The sequence below is a fragment of the Pongo abelii genome, chromosome 9 (genome assembly GCF_028885655.2).
Source record: "Pongo abelii isolate AG06213 chromosome 9, NHGRI_mPonAbe1-v2.0_pri, whole genome shotgun sequence".
Lineage (NCBI taxonomy): Eukaryota > Metazoa > Chordata > Mammalia > Primates > Hominidae > Pongo > Pongo abelii.
Genome location: NC_071994.2, coordinates 121412449 through 121427678, shown reverse-complemented (window position 1 = coordinate 121427678; position 15230 = coordinate 121412449). Strand labels below are relative to the sequence as shown.

At 45.7% G+C, this 15230-nt stretch overlaps 1 protein-coding gene across 9 annotated transcripts in view; it reads left to right on the top strand.

Annotated features, from left to right (window-relative positions):
* Positions 1 to 11877, top strand: part of JAML (junction adhesion molecule like) — a 35427-nt gene extending 23550 nt beyond the window's left edge. For 5 of the 9 annotated variants that reach the window (XM_054525178.1, XM_054525173.2, XM_054525175.2 and 2 more), the window contains 4 exons: positions 2151 to 2388; positions 5203 to 5341; positions 7748 to 7841; positions 9008 to 11877. In XM_054525178.1, coding sequence (XP_054381153.1) covers positions 2151 to 2388; positions 5203 to 5341; positions 7748 to 7841; positions 9008 to 9205 — 669 coding nt within the window. In that variant the 3' untranslated portion in view covers positions 9206 to 11877. The remainder of the gene's footprint in view (positions 1 to 2150; positions 2389 to 5202; positions 5342 to 7747; positions 7842 to 9007) is intronic. The other 4 variants (XM_024255183.2, XM_024255181.2, XM_054525176.2 and 1 more) reach the window with 2 other exon arrangements.
* Positions 11878 to 15230: the final 3353 nt, after the last annotated feature.

Sequence of the window (15230 nt, the reverse complement as noted above, 5' to 3'; positions counted from 1 at the left end):
CAAGAGCCTGGGCTTTGGTGCTTATCAGAACTGGACCTTCTCCTAGCAATTTCAGCTTTCTGGTGGGAAAGATAACTCCAATGAAGAACAAGAACAGGAAGATGATGATGATGCTTAACTTTTAGATGCTGATATGAGATTGTACATGTAAAGTATTTTGTATAAGACTTGGCACCTGCATTTTAGTTTCCTTCTTTCTCCCTTTTCCTTTGTATAGAGTCCATGGGAGAATGAGGGAGATGATTTTTGTGGCCCAGCCAAGAAAGCAATGGGCTGGGCATAAAAGTGATTACACTTTTATTCTTACTGGGGTTAGTTCTGTGAGTTTTCGTCTGTGCCCCATTGCCCCATTTATGTGATGGAGGGAATTTTCATGGGTACTTCACGTGTTGGGATTGATTGATCCTGGGGGTCAGGGTGAGGGGTATTTTACGGGAACTCTATAAAGCAGGAAAAAGCAAGTTTATTCATTAGACCAGTAGATCTCAACCATGATGTGGCTGTATATTTATGGGTCAACATGTGTTGTGGGGATATCCCAAGTAACTTGTTATTAACAAAAGTTAAGTTGCAAAATTTATTAAAGACTAACTTTCATATATTAAAACATATTCCAGGTCATCTCTCTAACAAAGTCATTTGCCCTTGATTCCTCTATGCTATCTGAGTGGGTCACAGTGGGTGACATCATGATGGAGTATGGGGAATTACATCTGGTCCCAGGTTCACCCCTGAGAGCTTGCCGTACATTTAAATGTCATCCATTGAGTGATTCACAGGAGAAAATAGGATGAGAATTGACATTTTGAGGTTGTGAATTTGAATCACGAGAGACAAAATGTTAGGGGCCAGGTCACTTCATTCATGTTTGTGTCTACACACCCATTAACTTTTCTTAAAAGCTTTAAAAAAGCAATCTTTTTCCCTTTTTTTTTAAATGCCAATATTCATTTAACAAGTTATTTTTAAAGCATCTGCTATATGAAGAATACTCAAAGTCCCAGTCCTGATGGGAAACTTACAACCAAGATGGAGGGAGATACATGTAAAATAATAAAGAAGTATATAATACATCAGGCAATAGTAAGAGCCTACGGGGAACAATAAAGCAGGACTTTGTGGTTTTTGTTATGTGGGTGCTTGGGGAGCCCTCACTGAGATGACATTTGAGGAGAGGTGTGAAGGAAGTGAGGGAGTGAACCCTGCATATGTGTAGGGAGAAGTGTTCTTGCAGTCATAGACAGTAGCAAGTGCAAAGGCCCTGCAGCCAGTATGCAAGGAGCAGCCAAGAGGTCCATGTGGCTGGAGCACAGTGACCCAAGTAGGTGAGGGAAGAGCAAGTAGAAGTTGAAGTCAGAGGAAAAGGGAGATAGGCTGGGTCATGCAGGGCCTTGCATTTTAGTAGAAATGGGAGTGGGGAACATGAAGGGTTTTGAGCACATGAGTAACATGATTTAACTTACATTTTTAAAGGCTCATCTGCTGAAAATAGATTGTCATAGAGAATAAGCAGGGAGACAAGTAAGAAAGCTGTTGCAGGAATCCAGGTGAGAGATGAGCTGGACCAGAATGGTATCAGTGGAGGAGGTGAGGACTGGCTGGATTGGGGATATATTTTGAAGGTAGAGGTGATAGGATTTGCTGAGGGATTCGATGTGATTTGTTCCAGAAAGACAGAAATTAAGGATGACTCCAGGATTTTTAGCCTGAGTATCTGGAGGAAAGCATTGCCATGTACCAAAATGGGATGGACTGGAAAGAACTGGTTTGGGGGAAAGATGAAGAGTTCAGTTTTAGACATGTTTCAGGTTCCTATTGGAAATCCAACTAGAAATGTCATCAAGAATAAAAGTATACTTTTGCTTTTTTTTTATTGGAAAGGTGCATAAAATGAAAGTCCTCCTTTTCTTATCCCTCCGTTCAGATGGAAAAACTGTTCATGGTTTGGTGATGTCCTTCACAAGTACACACGCATGCACATGTGTGTGTACATGACTTTGTGTTATTTAATGCTGTCTGATAATACCCTTACTGCCCTCACCTAGCAGGGCCTTGGAGTCCTGAGATCTTCCCTCCCCCATCCCCATTTTCTCTGCTCCCCACTCCACTCCAGTCCTCACAATATCATACTTTTTGCATTTCACTTCTAGGAGGAGATTGTGTTTCGTTACTACCACAAACTCAGGATGTCTGCGGAGTACTCCCAGAGCTGGGGCCACTTCCAGAATCGTGTGAACCTGGTGGGGGAAATTTTCCGCAATGATGGTTCCATCATGCTTCAAGGAGTGAGGGAGTCAGATGGAGGAAACTACACCTGCAGTATCCACCTAGGGAACCTGGTGTTCAAGAAAACCATTGTGCTGCATGTCAGCCCGGAAGAGCCTCGAAGTATCTAACATTTGGCTGGGGAGCACTGAGGGACCTCCTGGCTGGTGCATGGGGCCAGAACTAGAGTGAGGCCGGAGAGGTTCCTAGGATGCAAAATTGAAGGAGGCATCCCTCTCAGGTGCTGACTCTGGCCTTGCACAACCCTGAGAATGATGCCTCCTTAGAGGTGGCTCCTCAGGTGCCTGGCTTGCCTCACCCTAGTTCTGGCCCCACTGCTAGGCCAAGGAGAGGCGAGCTAATTTAGTGAATACCAATCCTCTACCAGACCCCACTCATTGCCAGGGTCATCTACTGATGTAAAGATACAGAAGCTCGGGGAAGGATCGGAGTTGATGTCCAAAGTCAGCATACTTGGTTTCAGGGGAGGTGCTGTATGTGCTAGAGTGGAGCGGGAAATGATCCTAAGCTAGTGAGAGACAGCCAGGAACAGAGAGGAACACGCAGGCACTAGAACCAAAAATGGAGGGGTTTTCTGATCAGAGGTTCTGGATTCTGGCAAATAGTGTGCATCAAGGCCAGTGGTGTGTAGGAGAGGAAAGACTCGATTGTGTTGACAGAGAGAGGTTGATAAGTGAGGGGTTAAAGTTAAACCATAACCCAGTTAGCAATCAGGATGTGGCCTGTGGACTTTGCCTCTCACTAGGGCCTTCAGGAGTTGGCTGTGGTTGGCTGGGGGCGGGGAAGATGGGGTGAGGATGGAATATACCTCATACCTCAGGCCAGAGACTTAAGTCTGTGGAGGCACCTTGTCTCCAGCTGGAGAGGGGAGCAGGGCAGATCTGTGTGCTTCCTTCTCAGAAGTCCAATTCACAGAGAAAATCGAGCCATTATGGGGGCTCATGCAGCTTCTCCACCCACAAACATATCTGTGTCTCCCCCATTCTTATCTCTGCCCTGCCGTCCTGAGGCAGAGGAAGGTCCCTTCTGCTCTGGGCTTATCTGGCCCCCTGTGCCCAGGTGGCATCCTTCTCAGGAGCTTTACAACATGGCTCTTTGAGCTCTCACTTTCTGTTGGTTTCTACCATTCAATGGATACATTTGCTCAATTCTACCACTTAACTACTCCAGCTCCATTCTATGTCTTTTTATCTTCAGCTCCATTCTGTGTCTTTCTTTTTCTTAAGATTGCTTTCCTGAGATACAATTCACATACCATACAATTTGCCCATTTAAAGCTTTCAGCTCAATGGTTTTAGTACATTCAGAGTTGTACAACCACCACCACAATCATGTGTTTCTTTCTCAAGATAGCCAAATAGCTTGCTAAAGGTCTGTGTTTGGTGTCTTACTGTCTCATCTCCCATTGACTCCTCAGTGCACTGCATTCTGGCTTGTTCTACCTCTACTCCAGCTTAGATCACCAATGGCTCTGCAATCATCCATCCTCAGCCTTCTCTCCCTTGGTAGCATTTATATGCACTCTATGTTGGACACAATTCCACACACACCCATGGATATACTTAGTCAACTCTACACAAGTTTTCCACAAATCCTTCATATGCAACATGTCTAACCTACCCCTGCACACCCCTCCTCAGCCCATCTCCCCAACCTCGGTTGTCTAACTAGATGCCTGGGGGTGTGCTTGATTCTTTCCCTAGACCCCTAATATAACAGGTCAGGTCAACAAGTCCTTGACTCCTACTACAGGCTCTTGAAGTTATCTTCCTTCCAGTCCATCACTGCTGCCTTAGTTCTGGCTGTCTTCATCTCTATCTTGAACTGTAGGCCTCTAACCAGTCTCTGCTTTCTCTCTCAGCCACTGCTCCTCATTCTTCACATGGCTCTTGGTGCCATCTTTCTAAATCACGTTAAGAACTTTCTCTTCCACTGCTAATAATCTTTCAATGTTTTTTTCATCGCCTGCAGAAAAATGCCAAATTCTTGGTTGAGATAGTCAAGGTCCTTCCTGACTTGGACCCGGTCATCTCCCCAGAGAAATTCTCCAGCACACCCACAGATGCCACTTTTGTGCCAGACCCATTGAACTCTTTCTAGTTTCTAAATTTACCATCCTGTCAGGCCTCCAGATCTCATGCAGAACATCCCCTCTGTCCTTCTCCATATTGTCTGTCCAACAAACTGGATGTTTCCTATAAGTCTCAGGTTAAACTTTAGAACTTTTGCTGGCAAATTCTCACTTGCTGCATATAGAATTGGACACCCTTTTTTCTGTGCCCCTCTGTTCCCCATACAGACTTCTGTTGTAGTGCCTACAGCAGCCTGTGGTTTTCTGTTGACGTGTTTGTCTCCTTCCTTGGAAGCAGGGACCACACATCATCATTCATCTCTGAATCCCCTGTACCTAGTGCTGTCTGGCCCTGAGGAGGTGTTTGCTTTATGTATTTAGAAAGAACCATGCAGATGAGTAGAAGGCACCATATGGGCAGAAATACCTCCGGAAGCTTTACTTGGTATCGTCACTGTGGGGCTGAGTCTTGCAGCATGAGTTCTTTTGAAGACAACCACTTGCCCTAAGGAAGATCAGCAGCCTCTAAAATGCCTGTTATTTCTGGGTCACTTGTTAAGCCAAATTTTAGAATAGAATTGTTGATGTGAAAGGAAACTTTACTGGAGGTGAAGTGCTAGCCTCTTCTCCCACCCACCTTAATCTACATTTTAGGGTAAATGAGGGGGTTAGACTTTGGTTCTCAATCTCATGGAGACAGTGTCCCTAGTGTCCAGATATGGGGTGGAGTCTGGCCTTCCCCTCCGCTTCCTGGCCTGGCTGGTGCTACTTGGTATAGGGCTGTGGGGCTCTCAGCTCTTTGCTAAAGTATTGAGACCCTCTCCTTGCTTTTCTCCTTTCCCAAGCACTGGTGACCCCGGCAGCCCTGAGGCCTCTGGTCCTGGGTGGTAATCAGCTGGTGATCATCGTGGGAATTGTCTGTGCCACAATCCTGCTGCTTCCTGTTCTGATATTGATCGTGAAGAGGACCTGTGGGAATAGGAGGTACAGGGCTGCCCCCGCCCCTTGGGTTGGGAGGCTGGGGGTGCAAGGCTGCCTCTATCCCAAAGTAGAACAGGGTGATAGGGCCCTACTTACGCCACTCTCACAGAAGGGGACATTTTTAAATGGAATCAACTGTGGTAACCCTGCCCACTTTGCTTATTGTGCCCAGGAAAAGAATTTAATATTCCTACGCTCTCCTCATTCACTTTGTTATCATGTAAAGACTACCAACTCCCTTAGAAATGGGGGTCTCAGTAGGGCATAATTCAGAGCATAAATCTTACGCAAGAACTATCATAGTACCGTTCACCGCCTAAAAGATGATTTTTAAATTATCCATACTGTACTTTCCGCATAGAAGCTAAGATCTTAAGGGTTGCCAGTGGTTTTATCTAAAAGACCACATTCCAATTATGAGAGAAAATCTTTGAATGGGTGCCCTCAGGTTCTAAATGAATTATTATTAAAAGGTGCTTTTGGCTAGGCGCGGTGGCTCATGCCTGTAATCCCAGCACTTTGAGAGGCCAAGGCAGGCGGATCACGAGGTCAGGAGATCGAGACCATCCTTGCTAACACGGTGAAAAGCTGTCTTTACTAAAAATGCAAAAAATTAGCTGGGCATGGTGGCATGTGCCTGTAGTCCCAGCTACTTGGGAGGCTGAGGCAGGAGAATGACGTGAACCTGGGAGGTGGAGCTTGCAGTGAGCTGAGATCGCACCACTGCACTCCAGCCCAGGTGACAGTGCGAGACTCTGTCTCAAAAAAAAAAAAAAAAAAAAAAAAAAAAAAAAAAAAAATAATAATAATAATAATAATGTGCTTTTAAAGGCCTGAATTTCATCAGTAGTTCTCCCAGGGTCTCAGAAGTGCCCAGATGCTCCAACAGGGACACTTGTGTTTCACTGGCTGTTGGCAGATCCATGTCCCTCAGTTTATCCAACTACCGATGGAGTATGTTTGTAGTGCAGATTGACTCCCTTGTTGAAATAGTGTCAGTGGGAAAGGGCCTCATGAATAATCCTGACTTTTGAGTGTTCTTTCCCAGTGGGTCTTGGATCCTGCAGAAAACACTTGAGCCTGCTAAGTTTTCACTTGCACTCCCAAGGGCTTCCTGATTTGGTTTTGAACTTGGCTGGCCTCTCTAAAGGTCTTTGCTCTGGACATGCTCGGAGCACTGAGCTAGACAACCTGGATTCCACTCTCGGCTTACTTCCCCTGTTGGGACCTCAGTTTCCCGCCAAAGGAAAGGTAGCACTTTCATGTCTAGTCGTTTATTCTAAAGAAATAATTAAATGGATATGCTGAGATTTGTGCAAAACTGCAGTCTTGCTTATAATTAAAAATAGGGATAATTGCCAGTGTCTGTCGGAAAGGCAATGATTCAGTGAACCAGTGTTTCACTCAATGAAACACTCCAGATCCCTCTATGTAATGACATGGAAAGATATCCAAGGGGTAAAAATACAGAATTTATGGTATGACCTCATTTTTATAAAAGAGAAAATAATATGATGCTTACTCCAGCAGCATATGTACTAAATACATTTTATTTGAGCTTATGCTTACACTGAGGGAGGCTTGGAAGGACAGTTGTAAAATGTGGGTAATGGTGTGGAATTTGAGACGAAGGAGAAGGTGGATCCCATGGGGTGAGGGGTTGCAGGGAACTTCCACTTCCAACTGTCTACGTTTCTGTATTATCTGAATTATTTTACAATGAGAAGATACAACTTTAAAAGCAGAAAATACAATGAAAATATTTCCACTGAGACCAAAACATATGGTTTCTTTTCTAGCTTAAACCTTGAGTTTTTTTTTTTTAGTTCTGCCTTAGGCCAAAATAGAAAAAAAGAAAGTATATTCAGAAGGCAAACGGTCATGAGATCAAAGGCCAAGGGGCCCCGACAGGGCAGGCGCAGACCCCCCCGGCCTGGGGCTTGGGTGGGGTGTTTGTGGGGATTATTCCGCTCCGCCCCCCGGAGAGGCCAGGAGCTCTTCGCATTGGTGTCTTGCTGAGCTCCTGCTGCCCCCTGCTGGTTCCGCGGCACTCCCTGGTCCTCAGAAATGTAGACAGGATGGTCAAATGGAATCCCATCTCCCCTGTCTCTCTTCATTCACTTAAAATAACCTCTCCCATACGGACTGCAAGTGGCTTGAGTGATAATAGAGAAGTTGAAGCTGTTTTTCAGCCTAAATTATCTTCAGAACGGCTTCTTGTTCTTCATTAGAAGAGATGCGCTTCTCAGGTTTCCAGGTGAGCCGGGTAGCCCTGGCTGCAGGAGTCCAGAGAGAATAGTTCCTTCTCTGGTGTCTCTCTCTTCACAAAGCCAAGAAGGGATCTCATGTAGGGACCCTTGAATGAACCATGCCCGCTGGTTAATTCCACATGCTTTTCATGTCTTGCAGTTCGTTGAATTCTACAGTCTTGGTGAAGAACACGAAGGAGACTAATCCGGAGATAAAAGAAAAACCCTGCCATTTTGAAAGATATGAAGGGGAGGTGAACACACGCTTCAGCCTAAAACACTAAGTAGATGCAGGCCTAGGCCGTTCTCATTCCCCCGGGAACCATATCTTACCCATTGTACGTCGCAGCTTGCAGGCCAGTGCTTGGCACAGAGCAGGGACTCAGGAAGCCTTTGTCGCTAAAGTAAGAGCCTCTGCGGAGTACAGTGCATGGGGCCGGCTGGGCCAGCCCCGGGCAGCAGATCCTGGTATTGGGCTGAGGAAAGAGCACTGCGCTTGGAGTCAGAAAGATCTGCCACCTCCCTGAGTCTCATTAGCAAAATGAGGATAAGGATAAAGATGTTATAGTTGCCCAGCCTGCTTGACAGGGTTGTTGTAAGGCTCACATAAGGTGATGATATGCAAATGCTTTGTAATCTAGGAAGTGCTATTTGTCTAAAGTCTAATGGAGAATTATAATACATTCAGGAGTTAAGGAATTCAATGCTTAAAATGAAATAGTCTAAGATCTTAGCAAGAAAGGATTAAGAAGGACTTTTCTCTCCATATTGATTTGTAATGGAGTTATAAATAATTGCTTCTAGAGACTAAGAAATGGATTGGTTTTCTTTAACTCCCATTCTTTCTTTAATTTTTAAAAAACTCTTTGAATGGTTACCTTTCTCTATTTTGGGCTGTTTTTGTCCCAAGAGTAGGATTTTCTCCCAGTAGAGTGCAGTAGTCCAAGAATGGGCCACTGGATGATACTGCTTTCCTAACGAGCAACAGGACTATGAACCTCACAGTTGTGAGGTTCAATGAGGGCTGGCCCTGCCACTTAAATCCTCTGAGGGAGACGATGACAATTCACTGCTGATTAATGCCATTCTGCCTTTACTGTAATTAGAAGGAAATAACCCCCGAATACAAGGAATTTAGCAAGATAAGGAACCCCTGCTGCTACCTAAACATCCATCTAAACAAAGATGTTTGGCTTTTGAAGCAAAGAGTTTGGTTCTTAAGACTGTGTTCTTTGACGGTTAATTTTCAAGAAGACTGAAGACTGAATTATCATTATTGAGAATTCTCTAGGTCTCAGTAACCCTCTGAACCTACCAGTTTGGGTGGTCGATGCCCAGCAAATAGGAGTAGGTGGCCTTTTCTCTGGTGTATAAAATTCATCTAATTTTTAGGAATTTTTGTACCATTTTCCCCCTCTAGAAACACATTTACTCCCCAATAATTGTACGGGAGGTGATCGAGGAAGAAGAACCAACTGAAAAATCAGAGGCCACCTACATGACCATGGTGAGAATGATTCTGGCCGCAGCCAGGTGTCAGAGGCTCAGGTGGTGGTGGTGGTGGGCGTGGCTGGGTTGCCCAAGGGAGGCTGCTGAGGGCGGTGATTTTTCTAAGTAGCAGAAAAGTCTGAGAAACTGAAGTTCTGCTGGATAGAAGAGCGATATCAAACTTTCTTACCCAAGCTCAAGGATGAAAGGTTATCACCAGAGATTATTTATATTAGTGGTGAAAAGAAGTGAAGAGTGGCCTTTACTGGGGGCAGGGAGGATGTCTTTTGCCTCATCGGTTCAATCTAATAAAGAAAACACGGCTGGGTGTGGTGGCTCATGCCTGAAATCCCAGCACTTTGGGAGGCTGAGGTGGGCGGATTGCATGAGGCCAGGAGTTCAAGACCAGTCTGGCCAATGTGGCAAAACCCCCTCTCTACTAAAAATACAAAAATTAGCCAGGTGTGGAGATGCGTGCCTATAATCCGAGCTACTTGGGAGGCTGAGGCACGAGAATTGCTTGGACCTGGGAGGCAGTGGTTACATGAGCCGAGATCCACCACTACACTCCAGCCTGGGAGACAGAGTCTTACTCTGTCTCAAAAAAAAAAAAAAAAAAAAAAAAGGCTGAGCGTGATGGCTCACACCTGTAATCCTAGCACTTTGGGAGGCTGAGGCAGGTGGATCACTTGAGGTCAGGAGTTCAAGACCAGCCTGGCCAACATGGTGAAACCCTGTCTTACTAAAAATACAAAAAATTAGCCAGGCATGGTGGCAGGCACCTGTAATCCCAGCTACTTGGGAGGCCGAGGCAGGAGAATTGCTTGAACCTGGGAGGTGGAGGTTGCAGTGAGCTAAGATCACGCCACTGCACTCCAGCCTGGGAAACGGAGCGAGACTCCTGTCTCAAAACAACAACAACAACAACAACAACAAAGAAAATAGGATAAATAGGATAAGATCCTTGGGCAAGTATTGTGTTGCAGTGAGTCGTTTTCCGTGCTATCAAAAGGTCAAAGTAGAATTCCTTCCAATGCTTAGATTTTGTTTCTTAACTTTGTGACTTATTATACCTTCTCATAATCTAACTGCCAGGCAGGCTACATGCTGGATCTCATACAATATTTTGAAGTCTGATTCCTACTTTCCCTTTGCTTAGACTTCTGTAGCCCCTTAGAGAACTACAGCGCCTGGAAAAGGCACCTCGGGGCATGCAGTGAGTAGGGGTAGGGACAAAAGGAGTGAGCTGGCGATGAGCATGGTGCTATTTGTAGACTAATTATAGGCACCCAGCCTATTAAGGAGCAGTGTTCTGTGGGTTTGGGAAGGCTGGCCTCCTCTGCTTGTGGAATGATGGACTTTGTTTGTTTCTGTCACACCAGCCCTGAGGACACATGACTCCCAGCTGATTGCAGCAGAGAGAGGTCTGCCAGGGAAGTGTGAGATCAGAGGCCTGGCCTGGATCCACCGAGTGAAACATTAACTCCACTCTGAAGTTGCAGCTGAATGGAATCATTTTCCCCCTGTATCTTTCTCCCATACTGTTATGTGATGCTGCAGTAACTTGCGAGGCCTCATCCTGGCTCCTGGAGACCTGCTGATACAGCTGCCTCGTGGCTACTGCTGAGTGGGTCACCAGCCAGGGTGGCACTGTTTGCAGAAAGTCTCCGAGGTGGAGATGATGCAGGAGGAACAATTGTCTTCACAGCTAACTTCCCCAGGTTTAATGCTAGGCGATCATGGTTTTGATTTTGTAGAAAACACCATTCCTGTCCTCTTGATCTAGAGCCAATAGAGTAAGAGGAGAGGCCTGGGCTGCAAACTCAAAGGCTGGCAGGGGCCAGTCAAGTTATTTTAAAATATGATGTGCCAAGTTAAATAAGGCTGTTGGTGAATTTGGGACTGCAGGCCACTTGTTTGGGACTTCATTTATAAAGGTGTTCTCTGATAGGGAGCAGGGGTAACAAAGAGCCTTTGTTTTTTGTTGTTGAATTGATGAAATTCATGTAAATGTAGTGGCACCTTGCTGTTTTCCCTTTCTGAGGCTGTACACACAGAGGTTAAGATCACAAGCTGTGGAGTTAGACAGACCTGGGTCCAAATTCTAACTCTGTATTGCAGCCAGATGGTCTTGGGCAGGTAACTTGGCCTGTCTGAGCCTCAGTTTCCTTATCCTTAGAAGGACAAGAATAATACCTACCTCCTGGTGGTAAGGATCACATGAGATAATGCATATGAAATTCAGTACTGGGCCAGGCTCATGAGAAGAGCTCAATGAACAGCAGCTGCTATGATTATGGAACAGCTTCTTACAAGCATGTTTTGTTTCTTTCTGCCCTTCCCCCACAGCACCCAGTTTGGCCTTCTCTGAGGTCAGATCGGAACAACTCACTTGAAAAAAAGTCAGGTGGGGGAATGCCAAAAACACAACAAGCCTTTTGAGAAGAAAGCAGAGTCCCTTCATCTCAGCAGCGGTGGAGACTCTCTCCTCTGTGTGTCCTGGGCCACTCTACCAGTGATTTCAGACTCCCGCTCTCCCAGCTGTTCTCCTGTCTCGTTGTTTGGTCAATACACTGAAGATGGAGAGTTTGGAGCCTGGCAGAGAGACTGGACAGCTCTGGAGGAACAGGCCCTGCTGAGGGGAGGGGAGCATGGACTTGGCCTCTGGAGTGGGACACTGGCCCTGGGAATCAGGCTGACCTGAGTAGCCTCAAACCCCTGTTGGATCAGACCCTCCTGTGGGCAGTGTTCTTAGTGGATGAGTTACTGGGAAGAATCAGAGATAAAAACCAACCCAAATCATTCCTCTGGCACATTATTTCTAAATAAGTGTGGTTCGTGGAAATCGTCCTATTTTTATGCCTCGGTTGAGGGGGGAAGTAAAGTCCTGGTGAGGAATTTACAGTTAGAAACTTTTGGAAAAACTGAAGTTCCTGGAGGAAAGCCAAACCGTGCTAACACACTAGAGGCTGGTTTTGGTCCTGGGAAAGGTTTGGGGTGAATGGGTTGGAAGTAGGGTATGAATACAGCTTTGGGATTTAACTCAGTGGTTCTTCATTTGTGCTGGTGGCTCCTTGTGGGGCCTCACCACAGGCCTCCTGATTTGAAATTTCCGGGTGAAGTTTAGGCATTTGTCTTTCTTGATACTCATGGCTTGCCACAGTGGACAGCCACTGATTTAATTCTTGGTCTGAAATGTGCGGTTCCTATATTTTTGGTTGCTATTGTAAGATTTGATAAGGTTAGTCTTAAAAATCCTTTGGCAGGGGGCATCCAAATTGGTAATGAGGAAGTCAAACTGTCTCTGTTTGCTGATGACATAATCATAAACCTTGAAAACCCTAAAGACTCATCCAAAAAGCTCCTAGAACTGGTAAATGAATTCAGCAAAGTTTCAGGATACAAAATTAATGTATACAAATCAGTAGCTTTGCTGTACACCAATAGCAACCAAGATGAGAATCAAATCAATAACTCAATCTCTTTTATAATAGCTGCAAAAAAAATTAAAATACTTAGGAATATACTTAACCAAGGAGGTGAAAGACCTCTACAATGAAAACTACAAAATACTGCTGAAAGAAATCATAGACAGCACAAATGGAAACACATCCCATGCTCATGTATGGGTAGAATCAACATTGTGAAAATGACCATACTGCCTGTATTTAGTTTGTTTTCATGCTCCTGATAAAGACATACCCGAGACTGGGAAGAAAAAGAGGTTTAATTGGACTTACAGTTCCACATGGCTGGGGAGGTCTCAGAATCATGGCGGGAAGTGAAAGGCACTTCTTATATGGTGGTGGCAGGAGAAAATGAGGAAGATGCAAAAGTAGAAACCCCTGATAAAACCATCAAATCTCATGAGACTTATTCACTACCATGAGAACAGTATGGAGGAAACCACCTCAATGATTCAAATTGTCTCCCGCTGGGCCCCTCCCACAATATGTGGGAATTATAGGAGTATAATTTAAGATGGGCTGGGCGTGGTGGCTCACGCCTGTAATCCCAGCACTTTGGGAGGCCGAGGCAGGCGGATCACAAGGTCAGGAGATCGAGACTACGGTGAAACCCCATCTCTACTAAAAAAAATACAAAAAATTAGCCAGGCATGGTGGCGGGCACCTGTAGTCCCAGCTACTCAGGAGGCTGAGGCAGGAGAATGGCATGAACCCGGGAGGCAGAGCTTGCAGTGAGCTGAGATTGCGCCACTGCACTCCAGCCTGGGCAACAGAGCAAGACTCCATCTCAAAAAAAAAATAATAATAATAATAATAATTTAAGATGATATTTGGGTGGGGACACAGAACCAAACCATATCATTCCACCTCTGGCCCTTCCAAATCTCATGTCCTCACATTTCAAAACAAATCATGCCTTCCCAACAGCCCCCCAAAGTCTTAACTCATTTTAGCATTAACCCAAAAGTCTACAGTCCAAAGTCTCATCTGAGACAAGGCAAGTCCCTTCCACCTATGAGCCTGTGAAATCAAAAGCAAGCTGGTTACTTCCTACATACAATGGGGGTAAAAGGTATTGGGTAAATACAGCCATTCCAAATGGGAGAAATTGGCCAAAACAAAGTGGTTACAGGGCCCATGCAAGTCTGAAATCCAGCGAGGCAGTCAAAATTTAGAGCTTCAAAAATGATCTCCTTTGACTCCAGGTCTCACATCCGGGTCACACTGATGCAAGAAGTGGGTTCCCATGGTCTTGGGCAGCTCTGCCCTGTGGCTTTGCAGGGTACAGCCTCCTTCCTGGCTGTTTTCATGTGCTGGCATTGAGTGCAGCTTTTCCAGGCAAACGGTGCAAGCTGTTGGTGGATCTACCATTCTGGGGTCTGGAGGACGGTAGCCCTCTTCTCACAGCTCCACTAGGCAGTGCCCCAGTAGGGACTCTGTGTGGGGGCTCTGATCTCACGTTTCCCTTCTGCACTGCCCTAGCAGAGGTTCTCCATGAAGGCCCCGCCCCTGTAGCAAACTTTTGCCTGGGCATCCAGGCATTTCCACACATCTTCTAAAATCTAGGCAGAGGTTCCCAAACCCCAGTTCTTGACTTCTGCGCACTTGCAGGCTCAACACCACATGGAAGCTGCCAAAGCTTGGGACTTGCACCCTCTGAAGTCATGGCCTGAGCTCTATGTTGGCCCCTTTCAGCCATGGCTGGAGTGGCTGGGATGCAGGGCACCAAGTCCCTAGGCTGCACACAGCACGGGGACACTGGGCCTGGCCCATGAAACCATTTTCTCCTAGGCCTCCTGGCCTGTGATGGGAGGGGCTGCCATGAAGACCTCTGACATGCCCTGGAGACATTTTCCCCATTGTCTTAGGGATTAACATTCAGCTCCTTGTTACTTATGCAAATTTCTGCAGCCAGCTTAAATTTCGTCTCAGAAAATGGGTTTTTCTTTTCTATCACATTATCAGGCTGCAAATTTTCTGAACTTTTATGCTCTGCTTCCCTTATAAAACTGAATGCCTTTAGCAGCACCCAAGTCACCTCTTGAATGCTTTGCTGCTTAGAAATTTCTTCTGCCAGATACCCTAAATCACCTCTCTTCAGTTCAATGTTCCACAAATCTCTAGGGCAGGGGCAAAATGCCACCAGTCTGTTTGTTAAAACATAACAAGAGTCACCTTTGCTCCAGTTCCCAACAAGTTCCTCATCTCCATCTGAGACCACCTCAGCCTGGACCTTATTGTCTATATTGTTATCAGCCTTTTGGTCAAAGCCATTCAGCAAGTCTCTAGGAAGTTCCAAACTTTCCCACATTTTCCTGTCTTCTTCTGAGCCCTCCAAACTGTTCCCACCTCTGCCTGTTACCCAGTTCCAAAGTACCTTCTGCATATTCAGGTATCTTTTCAGCAGTGCCCCACTCAATGGGTACCAGTTTACTGTATTAGTCGGTTTTCTTTTTTTTTTTTTTTTTTTGAGATGGAGTCTCACTCTGTCACCCAGGCTGGAGTGCAGTGGTGCGATCTTGGCTCACTGCAAGCTCCGCCTCCTGGGTTCATGCCATTCTCCTGCCTCAGCCTCCCGAGTAGCTGGGACTACAGGTGTGCGCCACCATGCCTGGCTAATTTTTTGTATTTTTAGTAGAGATGGGGTTTCACCGTGTTAGCCAGGATGGTCTCAATCTCCTGACCTCG